Source organism: Chroicocephalus ridibundus, chromosome 14 (assembly GCF_963924245.1).
Source record: "Chroicocephalus ridibundus chromosome 14, bChrRid1.1, whole genome shotgun sequence".
Lineage (NCBI taxonomy): Eukaryota > Metazoa > Chordata > Aves > Charadriiformes > Laridae > Chroicocephalus > Chroicocephalus ridibundus.
In genome coordinates, this window is record NC_086297.1 from 2,076,505 (window position 1) to 2,094,266 (window position 17,762).

General features: G+C 57.9%; 1 protein-coding gene and 1 long non-coding RNA gene across 9 annotated transcripts in view; one reads left to right on the forward strand and one right to left on the reverse strand.

Annotated features, from left to right (window-relative positions):
- On the reverse strand, positions 1-15,863 carry FAM20A (FAM20A golgi associated secretory pathway pseudokinase). 2 transcript variants are annotated; one of them, XM_063352348.1, is made up of 11 exons: positions 15,402-15,862; positions 9,356-9,540; positions 8,868-8,918; positions 8,339-8,417; positions 7,093-7,185; positions 5,430-5,545; positions 4,821-5,001; positions 4,391-4,500; positions 3,979-4,060; positions 3,820-3,879; positions 5-829 (listed from the first exon to the last, which is right to left on the reverse strand). In XM_063352348.1, exons 1-11 carry the CDS (start codon positions 15,713-15,715, stop codon positions 565-567), a joined length of 1,536 nt encoding a protein of 511 aa, XP_063208418.1. In that variant the 5' UTR covers positions 15,716-15,862; the 3' UTR covers positions 5-564. The 2 variants fall into 2 exon arrangements, with proteins under 2 accessions (XP_063208419.1, XP_063208418.1); XM_063352349.1 differs by lacking the exon at positions 8,868-8,918 and having other exon boundaries at positions 1-829; positions 15,402-15,863.
- LOC134523420 (uncharacterized) overlaps positions 11,955-17,762 on the forward strand; it is a 17,898-nt gene continuing 12,090 nt past the window's right edge. For 2 of the 7 annotated variants that reach the window (XR_010073324.1, XR_010073322.1), the window contains exons 1-2: positions 16,133-16,216; positions 16,996-17,123. This is a non-coding gene — a long non-coding RNA (uncharacterized LOC134523420). Of the gene's footprint in view, positions 14,098-15,512; positions 15,721-16,132; positions 16,856-16,995; positions 17,124-17,762 lie in introns of those variants that run through there. The other 5 variants (XR_010073326.1, XR_010073321.1, XR_010073323.1 and 2 more) reach the window with 5 other exon arrangements.

Here is a 17,762-nt window from a genome sequence, read left to right on the forward strand (position 1 = left end):
TGATGGTGAACACTGGGCAGATGCTCTTCAGGCCGACCACGCTGCATCACCGGGCTATCTCGGCTCAGCGGCAGGTACTGCCCTTGTGAAGCAAGATTGCTCTTTTCTCACATACGCAGTCTTGATTACAGAACAGAGACTTAGTAAGAGGAAAAGGGTCTTGGCATCTCTTTATTCAAGCCTCATCCTTGGGTCTAGTTTGTGTCCTTCACTGGCCAGACAGAGAGGCCGTGCAGGTTGAGCAAACCAATGGCCATGCCTTCCCCCACCCTCCCAAGGGCATGGCCAACTGCAGAGCGGGAGATCGCTGCTCTTCCCCCAGAGAGCTGGTGTTTGGGGTGTAAAGGTCTGCTGCAGTCAGACCACAACTTACCAACACACTGGCCAAGCGCAGACACTTTGCTTGAGTGCCCAGCATAGATGCCCAGTGTGATTCTTGAAGATCTTCTGAAGACTTTCCCCTCTCGGTCTCCCCAGCATTTGTAGATGGAATTTACCAGCTTTTAAACTTGCCACTTGGCTTGCAGGGGTCTTCCCTACCTCTGAGCATGAGTTAAGGACTGTTTAAGTGGTCAGCTTCGCTCTGTCGGGCGCGGGAGCCTCGGGTGGCGTGGTGTCGTTGGTCACCACCTTGGCTTCTCCATACGTGTCTACGCATTTCCTCACAGCTTTCAGGATAAGCCGTAACCGTCTGTCTAAAGCCAAGAGGTGGGGCTCGGTGAGGACTGGTGCCAGGGGGTCCTGCAGGAGGGATTCCCTCATCACATCGCTGAGCCGATATTCGGGCTCAGCCAAGAGCTGGAGTCGTAATAGCGTCGTCCTCTTTATTCTGGGGAAAAAAAAGAAATCAGACACCTTAATGTGAACTTCTTGCAGCACGTTGGCAAGAACCAGCTGTCTGAGCCCCTGGGCGCTAGGGGAAGGAGGGAGGGCAAAGATGGGTGAAGATACGTGACAAAGAAATTTGGAACAACAGCTTTCTCTTTCTGAAGCAAAAGAATACTTTTTGCAGAAAGCTCTGCTTCTTCCTTTGTTTTTCCAGACTGCAGAGTGTTTGTACTGCAGATTTCTGCCATCAGAGAGAAAAACATGATAGAAGGTCTCAGTAATGAGTCTTTTTCCTCTGAGTCAGAGATGACCCAGTTCCCCAGATCGCTGCCCGGTGGTGCCATGTTCCAAGGGTGACGTTTATGGGATGGGGACAAAGGGGGAGGTAAAAGGAAGAGGCATGAATGACAAAAAAAAAATCTTATGTCAAAACTCTGAGCAAAAAGAGGCTTTAAAAGTGATTTAACTGTGACTTTTCACCTTGAGAGGTACTGAGATGTAAATATTATTTCCTTTTGACAGAAAGTGGGAAGAAAAGCTGTAATCCTGGAACACAACTCAGTATTCTGAAATCATTTGTTTAATCCTCAGCAAAAGTGTTTTGACTTCAGCATCTCTAATACTGAAATTAATCAGCGGCTTTAATTATTGCCCTTTAAATTTTGTAAATGAAGTAGTTTGTGTTCGTGGAGCCGTTCCTCTCTAGCTGAGCTGAAATTTCCAGATGGAATAAGGTGTAGTCAGAAACATTTTAACCAGCTCCAGAATTTGCCTTTGTGCGTCTGTTTACCCAGGGCAGCGACTGGGACCAGTGCTCTGGCTCTCCGCAGCCCCGGGAGGACACGTGCTGCTCAGATGTCTGGTGAAAGGCTTGAGCTGCTGCCGTGCCTGGACGAGCACTCCCTGAATGGCGCCGGGTGCGGGCACCGCTCCAGAGCAGCCAAGCGAGGTGCGTGTCTTTGGTCAGCGATGCCCGTCGCGTGGCAGAAGGGAGCCGTGTCCAGCTCTGGGGCCTCAGCACAAGAAGGACACGGACCTGTTGGAGCGGGGCCAGAGGAGGCCCCGGAGATGCCGGGAGGGCTGGAGCCCCTCTGCTGTGGGGACAGGCTGAGAGAGCTGGGGGGGTTCAGCCTGGAGAAGAGAAGGCTCCGGGGAGACCTTCCAGCCCCTTCCAGTCCCTAAAAGGGCTCCAGGAAAGCCGGGAAGGGACTCGGGATCAGGGAGGGGAGCCATGGGACGAGGGGGAACGGTTTTAAACTGCAAGAGGGGAGATTGAGATGAGATACTTATGAAGCAATTCTTGGCTGTGAGGGCGGTGAGCCCCTGGCCCAGGCTGCCCAGAGAAGCTGTGGCTGCCCCATCCCTGGAGGGGTTCAAGGCCAGGTTGGCCGGGGCTTGGAGCAACCTGGGCTGGTGGGAGGTGTCCCTGCCCAGGGCAGGGGGTGGCACTGGGTGGCCTTTAAGGTCCCTTCCAAGCCCAAACCATTCTATGATTCTATGACCATCTCTTCCTGCATGGCTGTATTTGTGCCGTTCACTAGACTGGGAGCAACGCAGGGAGAGGAGAGCAGCAGACTCCAACATGTGGGACAAGGACTGGTGTGGGAGCTGTGAAAGGTAGCTAAAAAGACTTAAATCTGCTGGAAGCCAAACTTGGCGAAGAACTCAGCTGGGCAGGAGATGGAGGTGTTTACCAGGGAAGGGAGCAGCCCGTGGTTTGAGGGGGTCCCTCTTGTCCGGAGCGGCTGGAGGACTTTGTTCCCGCGTAGGTGTACGGGGCTTGGCTTCACGTAGGAACAGGGAGGTGCCTCGGTGGGCTGAGTCCGGCTGCTTGGTCAGGGCAGGCTGAAATCTGTGGCCTCTGCGCTTGCTCAAAGAAACTTTTTTAATTTCCTTTCCGAGGGTTTTTGGATGCTCCTCCACTCGGAATGGATTGGCTGTTGTGGGAAATGAGGTTTTGTGTGTCTCCCTCGGGCAGCGTGAGTTGCTTTTCCACTCTTCTTGGCCCTAGTTGGCTTATTACAAGGTGTGACTTGCAGGTCTTCTTACTGCGGTCTTTTACAAAGAGAACTAAATTAAGAGCAGCTTCTGGGAAGTGGATCTGGAAGAATAGGAAGGATCTGACCTGTGGATCCTACTGTATACAGGTCAAAGTAAGAGGTAGAGTTAATTTAAACCGCACAAAATAGGGAGTTTGTGAGAAGGATTCACTGCAGGGCTGCAATTATAAATGAAGAGACCCACTGGGTGCAAATAGCAGTTCTTAAAATTAGATCCCGTACTAGGAGCAGACGGGGCGGGAGCGCGGTTAAGCACCCCGAGGCTGAGATGGAGCAGGTACAGCGAGGAAATAGGTTACGCATCTCCGAAAGAGAAACCGCAGGGAAGAGCAGTTTTTTCCGTCTCTTAAATTTAACTTTCGGCTGATGATTTATGTGAATTAACAAAGGGAGAAGATAGCATTCAAATAGTAAAATTTATGAGCTTCTGCTTAACGCCGTGGGAGGAAGAAACCTGATCAGCTGTATTAAAGTTCTACCAGGCTTCTGGATGGAGATGTCGGAGCTTCACGTCAGACGATCGGGGCTGATAGAGCCTCGTGCCGATGGACTGGGAAATGCTAGGAGAGACTTCTGGAAGGGTTTGATCCAATGGACGGTGTCTCCTGGTCTGTCAGTGAAAGCTTTTACGCTCGCAAGGCCTTTCAGCGTCAACGGGAAAGTATTCGGGCAGGACAGTTTTTTGACACCACAGCAGGCTGCAGCACAACAGAGCTTAAAACTCTAACTAGTATAAAAGCTTAATCCCTGTTTCTGGGACAACTTGTGATTCCCGTGCTCCGGTGCCTGGCCTGCGCCCTTGGCTGGGATTAGAGGGGTCCTCCCTTCCCTGGATGGAGCCAGGCCTGGGTGACTTCCAGCAGCGGGCGCTGCCCGTCCCTTACGCTGCGAACACCGACGTGTCTGGGAGGCAAGGCGAAGCTGGACTTACATGCAACACTGGGAGAGCGGGGCCAGGATGGAGGTTTCATCATGGGAATGCCGCCCGAACCTGGGGGGGTGAGCAGAGAGCGCGGAGCTTTAGTGCCTGCCCGCCACCTTCCCCCACGTCCTCCCCCACGTCCTCCCCCACGTCCTCCCCCAGCCTCACCCTCTGGCGTTGTCCAGATGCAAGAGGAAGCCGTCGTCCCCAAACTTGGTGAACATTTCATAGTGGTGACGGTCCATGTTCCCTGGTAAAGGGCAGACAGAGGAACAGAGTTTCCCTTGCGTGTGAACAAGTAATTTTCTAAACTATCCTACGTTTTCTTTCAGGTCTGCGCGAAACGCTCGTTGCTGTGCTGGAAGTGTCTAAGATGCTCGGAGGTGCTGCTTTCGTCTTGCTGGGCCCCCTGGGTGGGGGCGGGCTTGGGGGCTCCCCCTTGCCTGCGCATCAGGAGGGGTTGTGCTGTCTCCGGAGCGGGAGGGAGGGCTTTGAGAAACACCGTGGCGCGGGAGGGCAGGCAGACTGGTGCTGACGGCCCCCACGGAGGGAAGGAACGTTATTTCCCCCTTCATCATACCTATTAGGAAGTCAAATATGGCCATGTCAACGATGTTAAGCAGCCGGTTGCCGTTGCTGTAGGGGTAGATCTCCCTCACCGTGTTGCAGTAGAGCGGATTCACTTCCCACCTGCAGGAGATGGAGGAGAAGGGGGAGATGCAATCAGTGTCCCAACAGCACCCCAAAGCCGGCCTTCCGTGTGGAGATGGAGAGGAGGAGGAGGACTTAAATCTCTCCTTGTGCACGCAGGAGACTGGCAGTCAGCCCCAGTCAACGCCCAAGCATCAGGAGTTATTAGATGAATTACGGGCGATCTCTGAGCCTTAGCCTTCCTCTGCCTGGATGTACCATTTCTGTACCTATGTCTGTGTGTCCGTACCCTGCTCATTCTCCTTCCCACGCTCTCCCTGCGAGGCAGATAGGAGAAGCAGCATCATTTACCCACTTACTCCTCTTTTCCATCAAACGAGTAGGAGCGGATCCATGGGTTTGGGATGGAGAGTCGTGGCGCCAGGTTGAGGGATGGCAGGAAGGCGGAGAGGGACCCTTCCAGGAGGTGAGGGTTCCCACACACCGCGTACTCCGTCTTGCACATGTACGGGCACTTGGCAAAGAAGCAAACGTTGCTGGCTGGGAGGAGAAGAGAGAGGAGAACCGGAGAAAGGAGCTACGATCCGCAGGAGACTGCAAGGTAGCCTGGACTGACCTCTTCCCCATCGCATGACAGTGACTGCGTATATCGTGCCTTATGTACCCACATCATGGACGTGAAACTGCCAAATCGTGGACAATACCTGGATTTTGGTCGATGGACAGACATGATCCCACGCTAGGGGAAAGGATGGGGAAAACTGGGCAGGCGAGTAGATCCGGCAGATGATTCCAGATCAGGGACACCTCTACTGTAACGGTGTCTTTGTGCATGTTTCACCCAAGAATTTAATTTCTGTTCAACAGCACAAGTGCTGCTGCCCCCTTCTGCATGCAGACCCTGCCCTGCCACCCACCATGGACCAACGCGTCCAACCCCAGCTGGCGGCAGCCAAGCGCTTGCCTACCTGGTGAGACGAAGAAGACACTCTGCAGGATCTCGTTCTTGGTGACCTCCAGGATCTCCTTGGTGACGTTGATCAACCTCCCAACCGTGGGTGGCACCCTCCGGAAATCCAGGATCCTGCACAAAAGGGACAGTGGCTCAGAGCCTGCGGTGCAAAGGGACATTACTGCATGGGATGGCAACGTGGGACGGCAGATGCTGCCCTCCTCCCTTCCGATGGTAAACCAGGGGCCTTTTGGTGACTGCACCCCCATCGATTATTTTTTTTTCTTTTCTCCCAGCATCTTTCTAGCAAATAGCTAGATTTTACCCTCTGGATCAAAATGTGTCTAAGTTCAGATTTTGCTATTTTAATAGCTGCTGCCTGCAACAATCTGGATATTCTCCAGGATTCACGTCTTCTCCCTAACCGGTTTCTCCCATCCCCTCGCACGCAAGCTGGGTCCTTGGGGAGGCAGAAGAGCCCTTCAGGCCCTTCTACAATGTTGGGTTTGACATGGAGCAAAGACGCATTGAACCTGGTACAAGGCGGCTGAGACAGCGGGAGGCGAGGAGGGATCAGCCCCACTCGGAGGCGCTCATGCCCGGCTGATTCATCTCAAATATTCTTAAAAAAAAATCAGGGCCTGGGGCAGAAAGGCATTTATAGGAGAGAGTGGAAAGCCGCTGTTGATTGCTGAGTCAGTAACACGGGGTGAACCAGCTAATGCTGTGCTTTGCTCCTGGGGTAATGCCCTCTGCTTCTGAGAACCAGGCACAAAACAGGATTTAGCCTGTTACTTATTGAGCAATGTTTAAAGGAAAAAAAAAAACAAAACAAAACAGAAACCCAACGTTTGCTTTCATGTAGCATCTTTCAGCTCTCAAAGCCACAAAGCACTTCAGAAAAGCGGCCCGGCCTCATTTTTCTGGTGCTGGAGCTGGGACGCGGCGAGGTGAGCTGATGGTAGGTGAGTCAAGCAGAGTCACTGGGGTGACGCAGGGGCAGAGCTGGAAAGGGAATTCAGCTCTCCTCCTTCCCTCCCGCAGAGCTTCAGCTACAGGACCTAGTCTAGTACTTATCAGTTGGGCTTGGGAGCCGGAGACCCCCATCCACCATCCCCATCGGGGACCCCTTCCCCTTGATGTTCAATGCTCAGCCCACCGAGGGGGTGGAGGCTGCTGCCCTCCTCTTCTAAGGGTATTTTTGATTTTATTAAATACAAAGCCTGCTGGGAAGAGGTGCCAGGTTAATTGCTCATTAGCTGAGGGCTCGAAACCGCATCACTGCGGTTTATCTCAATCCAAAACGCGCCTTGATTGCTGATCGAGCGCGTGACTCCCTCAGCGGGAGGGGAGCCAGGCTGCGCCCGGAGCTCATCTTTGCCCCTCGATGCACGGGAGGGACCACGCGCGTGTGGCCGTGTGACGAATACCCGACCAGCCTGCAACCTGCGCTGCACCTGCCAGCCAAGAGGTCAAGGCGAAGCTGACTCCTGGGCTTCAGGTAGGAGCCAGAGCCACCCCGTCCCCAGGTCGCGCAGCGCCTCCCAAATGGGTGCTGCAAAGCCACCGCTTCTCCAAGGCCAAGCAGCTCCGCAGGGCGCAGCGCGGCTTTTCTCCTGCCCGAGCTCTCCCTGGGCAGAGGACTTGGGTGCTGGCAGCCGCAGGAGGCAGGTCCCTACCTGTCCAGGTGGAAGGCGGCGATCTCCGCGTTGTGCCGCTGGAAGTCAACGAAGTAGAAAAAGTCCTCGGGAGTCTCTTCCTCGCGTTTCTGCCTGGGAGAGAGCAAGGGGGTTAATCTAACCCGGCAGGGCAGGGCTGGACACAAAGTGGTGGTGGCACAAGGACAGTGTACCTAGCGACATCTGGTGTGCTTGGGGACAGCAGTGGTGGCCACGCTGGCGCCAGGGCCACCGGGCAGAGCTGCAGCGCCTGGTGGCCAGGCCAGGACCCAAAGCTCCTGGTGCTGAGCTGGGACCAACCCACCGGGCCGGGGAGCAGCGCTCGCACCCTGTCTCGGTGTCGGGTGGGCGAGGGAGGCAGAAGGGCAGACTTGGGGCTTTAAAACTTTTTGTGCCAGGGTTTAGACCCACTCAGGAGAGCATCAGGGGATGCTGGAGGCCATGCTGCCCTTCTCAGGTCCCCGTGGGAGGCAGGGAAGAGCTCAGGTTTGATGCTCTCCTATCCTTGAGACAGTAACACCAGCAGCTCCTCATTTCATCTCATTTTCTGGCTCCGGCACTCAGTGCCCCAATATGTGTAGCGCGTGAATTTGCGCGTTCAGCTGTGTGTCACCGGCAAGCCCACAGGCATTGCTGAGCCCCTGGGTGCTTTCCTCCTCCGGGACCTGCCCGACACTGGGCAGAGATGGATAGAAACCAGCGGGAGAGGAGCTGGCTGCTTTCTGGATGAGCAAACCATCGCCGTCGGCGTGCTGCCAGCTGCCCTGCCTGGGCACAGAAAGTAAAGTGAGGGGCAATAAACGTAAAGAGTCCCACAGGGGTAGAAATAAATGCAGAAGCGATTTAAAACTCCTCTTTGAGGTGACTGGGGCTGATGGCTATTTCTTAGAAATACTCTGGGGAACCCAAGGAGAAACAAGGTAAAACACAAAGTCAGCGGGGAAGAGGAGGAAACGGGCAGTCCCTAACGGGAGAACAAGTGTCCCGAGGTCCTTCGCCGCCTGGCACCTATGAACCGAGACATTTCCAACGTCAATAAGCAGTGTGGGAACATCGGTGTTTACCCACGCGCGGCTCTGGGACGCTGCAAGCAGCCAATAATAATTAAAACTTTTCAGCTGTCAAGGTAGGTGAGCGCAGGAGAGGACAGACGCGTGGCTGTCCTTGCCGAGGATGCACGTACTCCTTGGTTCGTGGCTCCACGGGGCAGAGGGGGCTTGGGGGGGGCTCTGCCGGAGCGCCTTACCTCATGGGCTTGAACATGGCTTTCCCAAAGTCCTGGAACCTGAGGACCAGCTTCAGGTGCACGCCGCTGGGCTTCACGACTTGGGGAGGAAACAGGCCGTTAGCCACCAGCCGCCCGGGCGCGGGGTGCAGCACCGGTAACGCGCTCGGATGCCATTTGGCTTTCTGCCCCGGCGAGCGCATCCCAGCGCTCCTTCCAGCTCCTCTCACCTCCCCTCCGCTTCTGCGGCCTTTTTTCCTCCCTCTCCCCTGCGCTGGAGATTTCCCTCCAGCGCTTCTCCCAGCAACCATCTGCTACGTCCTCTTGGGGACATTTTCCTCCCCCCAGTAGAAACCAGTGGCATACTGGTCTCCGGGCACCCACATCCCAGCCTCTGCTGGGGCGGCGGGGTTTAATTGGAGGGAGAAGGGCTTGGCATTGCCTGGGTTTATGTTTCAAATGCTGCAGCTGGGATGGAGGAGGTGGGGACTGGGCTCAGCCGAAGCGATGGGGTGGGAGGGGAGAGCGGGACCCGGCGCGTGGCACTCACTCTGGCTGCAGTCGCAGGCCCCCAGCAGCGCCTTCTCGTCCTGGCTGTAGTCTGCAGGGGCAGGAGGAGGGTGAGACCCCGACGGGCCGGGTCTCCTGCTGCTGACCCCCCTCCCAGCACGGGGCACGCAGGGGAGCCCTCACCCCCGCAGCCCCAGCGCCATCGGTGCACGGCGAGGGGTGCAGACCCCACGGGGGGCTGAGGCAGCTTGTCGGGAATAAACTGCCATGCAACGGGTCCCCAGCATGGCTGGCACCAACACACGCCGCACTAAGGGCTACAGCCGGGTCGTTCCTCCCGACTCAAGGTAAGGGCATGGCAACTGCCCAGCACAAAACCTGCCGGGAAGCCGGCACAGGGCTCGGAGCTTCCTCCGGTGAGCAACAGCCCCCAGCTTGCTTGTAAAAGTGACTTAGGGGGCTGGAGGCCCCCAGCCCCGATGGCTCCCGATGTCTCCGTCCCCATCCCCGTGGCGGCAGGGTGCTTACCGGCACTGACAGTGGTGAGGTCCTGCATGTCCCGGAGGAGCCTGTTGACGGTGGGGCTGGAGCGCGGGTAGAGCCCGTCCCGGGTGATGCCCAGGTGGAACTGGAGCCAACTGGCCTCCGGCCGGAGCGGGAGCAGGGCCGCCGGCGAGGTCAGGTTCAGCTCCTCCCTGTAAAGCTTGTGTCTCCTGGAAGAGAGCAGTGACGAGGATGAGCCATGGGATGGAAACCCGCACTGCTCCGAGCCCAGAGGCTGTCGGGGAATGGGGAGGGTGCCGGGGAGCAGAGCTGGGGGACACGGGGTGGGTAAGGACTCCGGGTGCTACCCGAGGGGAAACTGAGGCAGGGAGCGATGACTGAGACGGTCAAAGGTCTCACGAGTTGTGCCACCTTCTTCCCTCTGCAAAGCCCTGGGAAAGCAGCCTCAAACAGGAACGCGAGGGACTCTGTAGCCTTTTCCTCGCCCCATCAGGACCCGCAGAGGTGTCAGGGCAGGGCTGGAGCGAAACCACATCTCCAGCAACACAGGAGCTGCCCTGTGTGATGGATGAAGTGCTTCCCGGAGGGACTGCAGGCTCCAGGCAAGACTTAGGGAGGGGACGTGATGTGACAGCCGATAACTTGAGTCTTGTTTGCTCAGCGAGATGTCCGGAGAGCCTGGGAGAACAACAGGGTCTTTTCCAAGCGAGCCGCCGCAGAGGACTGTCTTTACGGTCATTGCATCTCTGACAGAGTTTTTTCCTGAAGCCAGAGGTCCCAGGCAGGGAAAGAAGAATTCACCATGTTAGAGCCACAAATTGCCTCCGTGACCAGAGTCACAGCCCTCGCTCCAGCGAGCAGGGATGCGGCGAGGCCGTCCAGCAGCATCCTGCCCATCACCTCTTAAAGGCAAGGTTGAACCCGGATCTCTTTCAGCAGGTGGAGTCAAAGTGGTCTCCCAGGTTCCATAATAAACCCAAAACGTCTCCCCACTTGATCATCATTTTCCTTAACTTTGAGACCTCTACAGCTGGGACCCACGCTTTGCTAAACGGCAATCGAAAGGTCACTTATTCCACCCGGCGGAGGACAGAGAGTTAGTTTCTCATTAACGCCGGCCGAGCCATGTACGGAGCAGCCGGTCCTGATAAAGGGAAAAAGCAGTTCAGTTTGCACTGGAAGTGCCAAGATACGGGGCGGGGGGGGGGGGGGGGGGTTATACAGGGGGCTGATAACGAGTGGGGCATTAACTGAGGCTGGGATGGAGCGGCTGGAGAGAGGGAGGTGCCTCGCGCCTCGCTAGAGTTAATCCCGACCCCCAGCAAAGCGCGCTCTGGGAAATACAGAAGATGAAAGGCAACTTTTCCCTGCCTGCCTTTGGTTTTTCCTAATTTTTTAGTTTTTGTTCAATGCAAAGAAAACTAAAGCCGGTGAGGATAGGGAGGGCAGGTTCCTGCGTTTTTCCAGCTCCAAAGGATGAAGCGGCGCAGGGAGAGGGGGGAGCATCCCGTGGGCTCTGCCGGGGTTTGCCACGCTCGTGGCGGTGGCTGCAGCAAACGGGTGCTGACCGTGCACCGAGGCACTCACTGGCCAAGGAGCTGGCACTGGTGGCCAGAAAGGGCTCATGGACATTGCTGGGTTTTTTTGCTTCCTTGCTCAGACCAGCAGGAAAACGTTGGGTTTTCGTTGGCTTTTTTCCCGTCATCCTTTCCCGTGTGAGCAGGCTAAACGGTGTGGTTAGTCCGGTCTGACCGTGAGCAAGGGGTGAACCTTCCTGGTGGTGAGAGACATGTTTCAGTGATGTCCTGGGAGAAATCCAGGCAAGGGCGAGCCCGGGAGTATCCGCAGGTCAGAGCAGCCCGTCCCCTCTCCCCGTTTGTTTGCCTTTCAGTTGGATCGGGTCAGCTGCGGCGCGAAGCCCACGGGGTCAGGGAGAGAAGCGTCGGAGCGTTTCTCTCTCATCCGGCTCTTTGCTCAGGCCGCCTGTGCAGGAGGCAGAAGCTGCCCCCGGGCTGGGAGGAGGCGGACACGGGTCCATGCTAAGACTCGCTGGCAGCCGCGCACAAAGATGTGGCCGTGGGATGCCGTCGGCTCCGGTGGACATGCCTCGACCTTCCATCCCGCTGCTGTGCACCGGGTCTTGTGTGGGCAAGTCTTCGAGGCCCAACCTGAACCCCCCTCCGCAGCCAGGGTTAAGACCCCTGTGCAATGTAAAGACCCCAGTGCGATTTAGCAGAATGACTCAGGATTTTTCCCTAGGGAAGCTGCCCAAATATTTTACCATATTTGCTCTCTCCTTATGGAGACACACAGGCTGTTATCCCCGAGGTGGCAGTGAGCAATACATTACTGACGGGGAAAAAAATGCAGCGGTTAAGCAAGGGGAGGCAATTCCCAGCCGGCGGCTGCTTCCAGCCCAGCGCCCGCAGAGTCCCTGCCCTGGGCGAGCCCCTTCCCAGCCTTTTAAACCCAAAATACAGCTCCCTCTGCCTCCCTGCTTCCTTCAGGATTCCTAAAATATTTCCCTGTAAGAACAGAGCTCTGCAAAAAGACGCAATGATATAAAAACCGTGTTAATTTCTAATTTGCTATAAATAGCCCCAGGATTGCCCCAGCTCGCCGCCGGGCTGTGAGGGGCATGGCCTGGGGTGACGCTGGGCACAGGCCACCGGTGTCCGCTGGCCCCGTGCCTCCCCCGGCACCCAGCCTGTTACAGAGTTCGGAGTTATGAAGCTGCTCCTTCAAGGATAAAAATAAGCTTCGGAGTTTTTAAGGGTTTTTGTTGGTTTTTTTTTTTTTTTGGTTTTGAAGAGGTGTGGATTTTTATTTTTTTTGCTGTTTCCTTCCTGCAGCTCCATCAGTCTCTCCAGCTGGTTCTGCATCCTGCAATCAAACTCCCGGTCCCAGCTGAAGTGCTGGGGAAAAGCACGGGGCCGGGCAGCAGCCAGCGCAGAGCGAGCGCCGCGGAGGTAGGACACGCGCTCCTGCGCTCCCCTGGCCACGGGGATCCGAAACGGGCCCTGTCCTGGGGCCGCTCCATGAGCTGGGAGAGTCCCAGTCCAACTGATGTCCATCCGGCCGCAGAAATGAAGACACGGATGCCGTGCTGTAGGTACGGGGTTAAGCCACCTCTTGTTCCACTCAAGAGGAGCATCCTGCCACCCTGAAAGCCGCTTTATCAGCAGCCAGACCCACGCGCGATGCAGAAATGTGCCGCCACCCAGGCAAGCCGAGGAGAGGGTGGCCCATGGACACTCAGCTCTGACCCTCTTCTGCCCGGTACTGGATGTGGTCGCACCTCGGGGAGAGACGGGGGAGACCTCGCTCCCGCAGCACGATCTTCAGTCCTCAACAACGGCAGGAGCTTCGCTAAACCCATGGATTGGGAGAGAAAGTTCCTGGGTCCCGAGGATGACGCTGGGGTTCGCTCTCGGCAATTACAGGGATGGCTCTTTCACTGGTCACGTCGGAGAGGGCCCAGGCTCTGCTGTGTGTCTGGCGAGGCAGGAATTCCTCCATGCCCACAACAAATTAACGGTCTTACAAAATGCATCAGCCCCAGAAAGTGCCATCTTATTATACATTCAGTTTTATATCCAATTTTCAGCGCCAACGGCAGGAGAGGTCGTGTCACCTCGGCCTGTGCGTGCTCTCTGAAGGCTTTACCCGCTTATGAGCATCACATATTTTATTTCAAAGTGACTGAGGAATGATCAATACTCTTCTGCCTCCCTTCTCCTTCCCGGAGGTGCAAAGTGAAGTCAATCAAGGGCAAATGGCACCACAGCTTTCTTCCTGGCCACACCGTAACCAAACTTCGGAACAAAAGGTAACGTGCAGCCGCAGTTTCGTCGCAAATAGCACATTTAAACAACACGGTAAATAAAGTCAGGGAATGCAGATTTCTTATCAAATAGCAAGGACTGTCCCGCAGTTGAGGCTGGTGTGGATGTAAGGCCAGTGCTGCTGCCAGTGCTTGGCACTGGGTGCTCAGAGCTTCTGGGGGTGCTCAAGAAGCCATCAGCCACGTGCCGGGAGCTGCTTTCATTCAAATCCCCCATCCCCACCCGGCTTTTGCTTGGGAGGCATCTGTCTTGCTGCCGAAATCCTGATGTCTCCAGGCGACATTGCTCCGCTCTGAGAAGGTGCACCCAGGGCTGTCCCGTGGCACAGCCCGGCCATGGCCCATGTCCCGAGGACACCCAAACCCACCGCCCACGGACCTCAAGTGATGTGAAGAAGGATCCGACCTGCTCCAGACTGACTCGGGCAAGGGGCGACCCTCGCAGGGGTGACCCACAGCCCAGCACACGGGGTGGCTCCAGGCCATGGGGGTCATTCTTTGGTTCCTTCCATTAACGCTTCCCATCGCCTCCTCCTGCGAATCGCACCTGAAACTGGGACTGGGTGAGTCCCACAGCAAGAAGAGGAATACACATCCAAGTGGAGAAAGCGGGAGCTTGGAAATCCTGCCCGCGCGGCTCAGCAAACCTCACGTGCGTGGCGGGAGGAGCAGGAGCCGGGTCTGACGCTGGAAACCAAACCTGGGCAGCAGGGAAGTGCCAGCACAGGGACCTCTGAGCTGGTCCCCAGGAGACGCTGCTGCCCCTTTGCAGGCTGGCACCCTCCCCATCCCATGAAGGGGTCAGCGAGGCGATGCTGGGAGCTCGGCGTTCTGGGAGCCTCTGCGCAGAAACACCACCGTGACCTGCTCTGGCACCGCATCATCGTGGCCGTCCCTGTTGGATCTGAGTTTGTGCATGAAGGTAGAAGCTGGTGGGGTGCCGGGAGGAGGTGGGAGACACTGGGGGACGCTGGCTGTTTCCAGCTTGGCCACAGCCCTGCTGCAAGGGGGGGTAGATTGGGGGTTCAGGGGCCTCGGGGTGCAAAGCCTCAGTGGTCGGAATAGGCACAGGCGGCTGATGCTCAGAGCTGGTGCTGTGGGTCACCGTCCCCACCGGCGCAGAGGCCGTGGGGGTTAGTGACAGTCCAGGAGATAGGGGAGTTTTTCTGCAACTGTTGCTGGGGCTGGGAGAGGCAGCACGGAGCGGGTTCTGCGCTGGGCGGCCCTTTCTCTCCAGAGGTAAAGGCTCTGCATCTTTTCTTGCAGAGAAGTCAGCAGAAGGAACAGGAGAGGGGCTGAACGGTGGGCCAGCACCCCAACACTGCTCTTGTGGATGAGAGGAGACCCGTGCATTTGCATGGAGGCAGACACAGCCGTGCAGGGCTCGGCCTGGGGGACTGTGGCTGCTGGAGCCTGGGGGGCACTGGTTGTCACCCACCCCGAGGGCTGCTGGACACAGGGAACCAGCTTTGGGGTTCAGCGCCTGGGGGCCGTCTCTCCTTCTGCCCCAAGCCAAAAAGGCGACACAGAGCAAAGGAGGCGCTTTGCCACCGGGTAGACCCGGCTCACAGGGTCTCACCCCGTGCCCCAGTAGCCACCATTCCCCTTCCCTGGGGTCTTACAGCAGAGCAGGAGGCACTCCAGGAAGCCCCCTCTACTCAGCCCTGCCTGTCCATGGGGTGGTGGGGAGGACAGTGGGGCAGAGAGCCGGGAAGCGGGGCACAAGCCAGTCTGGGGATGCCAGGGGGTACCCGGGGGGTGCGTGCCCAGCCTGGGGGTGCTGAAGCTGGGGTGCCTGGCAGAGCTGCCCAGAAAGGGGGTGCCTGTGGGGTACCTGTGCAGGGGGTGCGGGGAGGGGTGCCCAGGAGATGCCTGTGCAGGGGCTGCCCTGTGCGTACCTGCGCTTGGGATGCTTGTGCAGGGGGTGCCCGTGCAGGGGGTGCCTGAAAGAGGGGGTGCCCAGCACGTACCTGAGCTTGGGATGCTTGTGCAGGGGTGCCTGGGGGGTGCCCATGCAGGGAGCGCCCGGGGAGGGGGTGCCCGGGGGTTGCCCATGCGAGGGGTGCCTGGGGAGGGGGTGCCCGGGAGATACCCATGCAGGGGCTACCGGCGCTCAGGATGGTTGTGCAGGGGGTGCCCGCGCAGGGAATATCCGGGCAGAGGGTGCCCAGGAGACGCCCGGGGAGGGGGTGCCCGGGCAGGGGGTGCCGCGGCGGCGGGACGCACCTGTTCCAGCGAGCCGCCTTCCGCCGGTAGTAGCGCAGGGCTTCGCGGGCGCCCAGCAGCGGCTCGGCGGGGCCCGGCGGGGCGGCGGGGCGGTAGAGCGGGTGGGCGAAGAGGCGCCGCAGCGCGGAGGCTGCGCGGGCGCGGGGCGGCGGGGCGGCGGTGGCGGGCGGGCGGCGGTGGCGGCAGGGACAGCCCGGGGACCCCGCCGCCAGCTCCCGCCGCGCCCGCGGCCAGAGGTGGAAGTAGAGATCGGCCGCCAGCAGCGCCCCGAGCAGCAGGAGAACGGCCGGGCGGTCCCGGCGCGGCCCCGGCATGGCCGGTGCGGGGAACCGGGAGCCGCGGGCAGGGACAGCGCCGGCGGCGGGGAGCAGCCGCCGCCGCCGCCTCCCGGGGCAGGGCGCACGGGGGAGCTCGAGCGGCGGAGCCGGGGGGTGCGGGCACCTCGGGGCGGGGACCGGGCAGGGCGCTCGGGGGCCGGGGCGGGGGAGCGGGGACCGGCCGGGATGGGGGGGGGGGCTCCGGGCGGAGGCTGCCCCGGCGACCGAGCCCAGCCGCCCCCCGAGCCCTGCCGCCCGCCCCTCCGCGGCGGCTGGGGCACCTGGAGCCGCCCGGCTCCCCTCCGCTTCGCCCCGGGCAGGCTGCAGCTCCCCCCCCCGCCAGCCCCCGCGCCTGCCCCCACCCCTCGGCTCCTCTAGTGGCTTTGCCCCTTCTCCCGGGGGCGGAGAGTCCAGCCGGCCAAAACCTTTGGCAGGAGCCGGGAGGTGGCGAGTGTCGCCGGTGCGGGGGACCCGGGAAGTGTTGGAGTCGGGGACGAGGTGCCTGGGCAGCGCTGGGTGTCTGCGGGCAGAGCCCCGCTGGGCTCCGGCTCCGGAGCTGGGCTTGCAGCCCCGCTGCGCTGCTTTTCGGCACGTGCTTCAGGCTCTGCTTTACTTTTCTGAGTTACTGAAAAAAAAAAAAATATTAGTGGAGGAAACTCCCCCCCTGCAGTTTGCTGGGAGAGGTTTGGCGGTGGGGGTGAGCTTGGGCTGAGACCCATCGAGCTCATCACAGGAGAGCCGTGCGTGTAGTGGAGAGCCCAGCAAGGTTGAGGCCAAGGGAGGGAAATGGAGGAGAAACCGGCTGTAAACAAAGGGAGCATGACTGGACTACCCTGGCTCCGGCACTCTGCGTAGGGGAGAGCAAAAAATAAACTGCAGAAAAGAGGGAAAAGTCAATTATGTTTTCAGCTGGCTGCAGCGGAGTTTGGTTTTGCATGCAGCTCTGGGAAGTGTGCTGGGATCGGGGGGTTTGAGCTGTGCCAACAGGCATCAGTGGAGCTGTTGGCTGAGCATCTGTCCCGGATCTTGGGATGCACCCTTTGCTGGAGAGATGGTCCCCTGGGCTGGCCTGGGTGGTGGCTGGAGCGGCCTGGGGCAGGTCTGTCCCCTCGCTCGCTTGATCTTTGGGAGGCAGAGGTTAGTTTGTCCTCTCATTTAGAAACACAATTTCAAAATTGCTCCAGCTTCTGATATTTGAAGAATTTGGGTTTAAGGTTTGGGAGGCTTGCTCTAAGGCTTTTTTTTCTGTAATATCAAGTTTTATGTGTTTTCCACAGTACGTCAGGAATATTGTAAGCACAGACTGCAGCTGGTGCTTCTACAGGCCGTCGAGGACTGATGGGAGCAAATGATGGGGGACACCGGCTGTGCGCACACCTCTGTGCCCCGTGGGGGCGAAATTGTTGTAATAATTACGCTTGGATTCCTTTATGCTCTAAGCCAGACATGAGGCACGAAGAGGGGAAATTTTAGGGTCCTGTCTATATTGGAAAGGCCCTGGGGGGCGCGGGGTGGGCAGGGGCTCAGCTCAGAGGCGCTGGGTCTGCAGGACGGGAATGCACCCTCCGGCCTTAGCGCTGATCCTCCTTATAAGAAAGGAGAGAAGAAGCTTTCAGGGCATAAAATGGGGCGTAAAGAGGGGAAAAACGGCAGCCAGCTCTCTGGCCACGTTGTGTGCAGGGACACCCGGGCATCAGGGCATCAGCCCTTCCACGGGCCAGGCGCCTTGGCAGCTTCCCCAAAGCAGCAGCATCATAAGCCCGATAATAAGCAACGGCCTGGACTAACAATAGAATAATAGGATTCTTCTTTTTTTTTTTTTTTTTTTTTTTTTTTTTTTTTTTTTTTTTTTTTTAATTTAAAAAGGATGAGATTACCCAGCTGAAGTTAACAAACTCTGGAATTCAACAAACCCAGATGAACCACCAGGAGCAAACACTGCTCCGTGGCCGTCAGCCCTCTGAAGGGCACTCAATGACTCACTTTAAACTTAAAGAGCAACTTTTGACAAACACTCCATCAAAAAACTGGCTAATACTTGTTT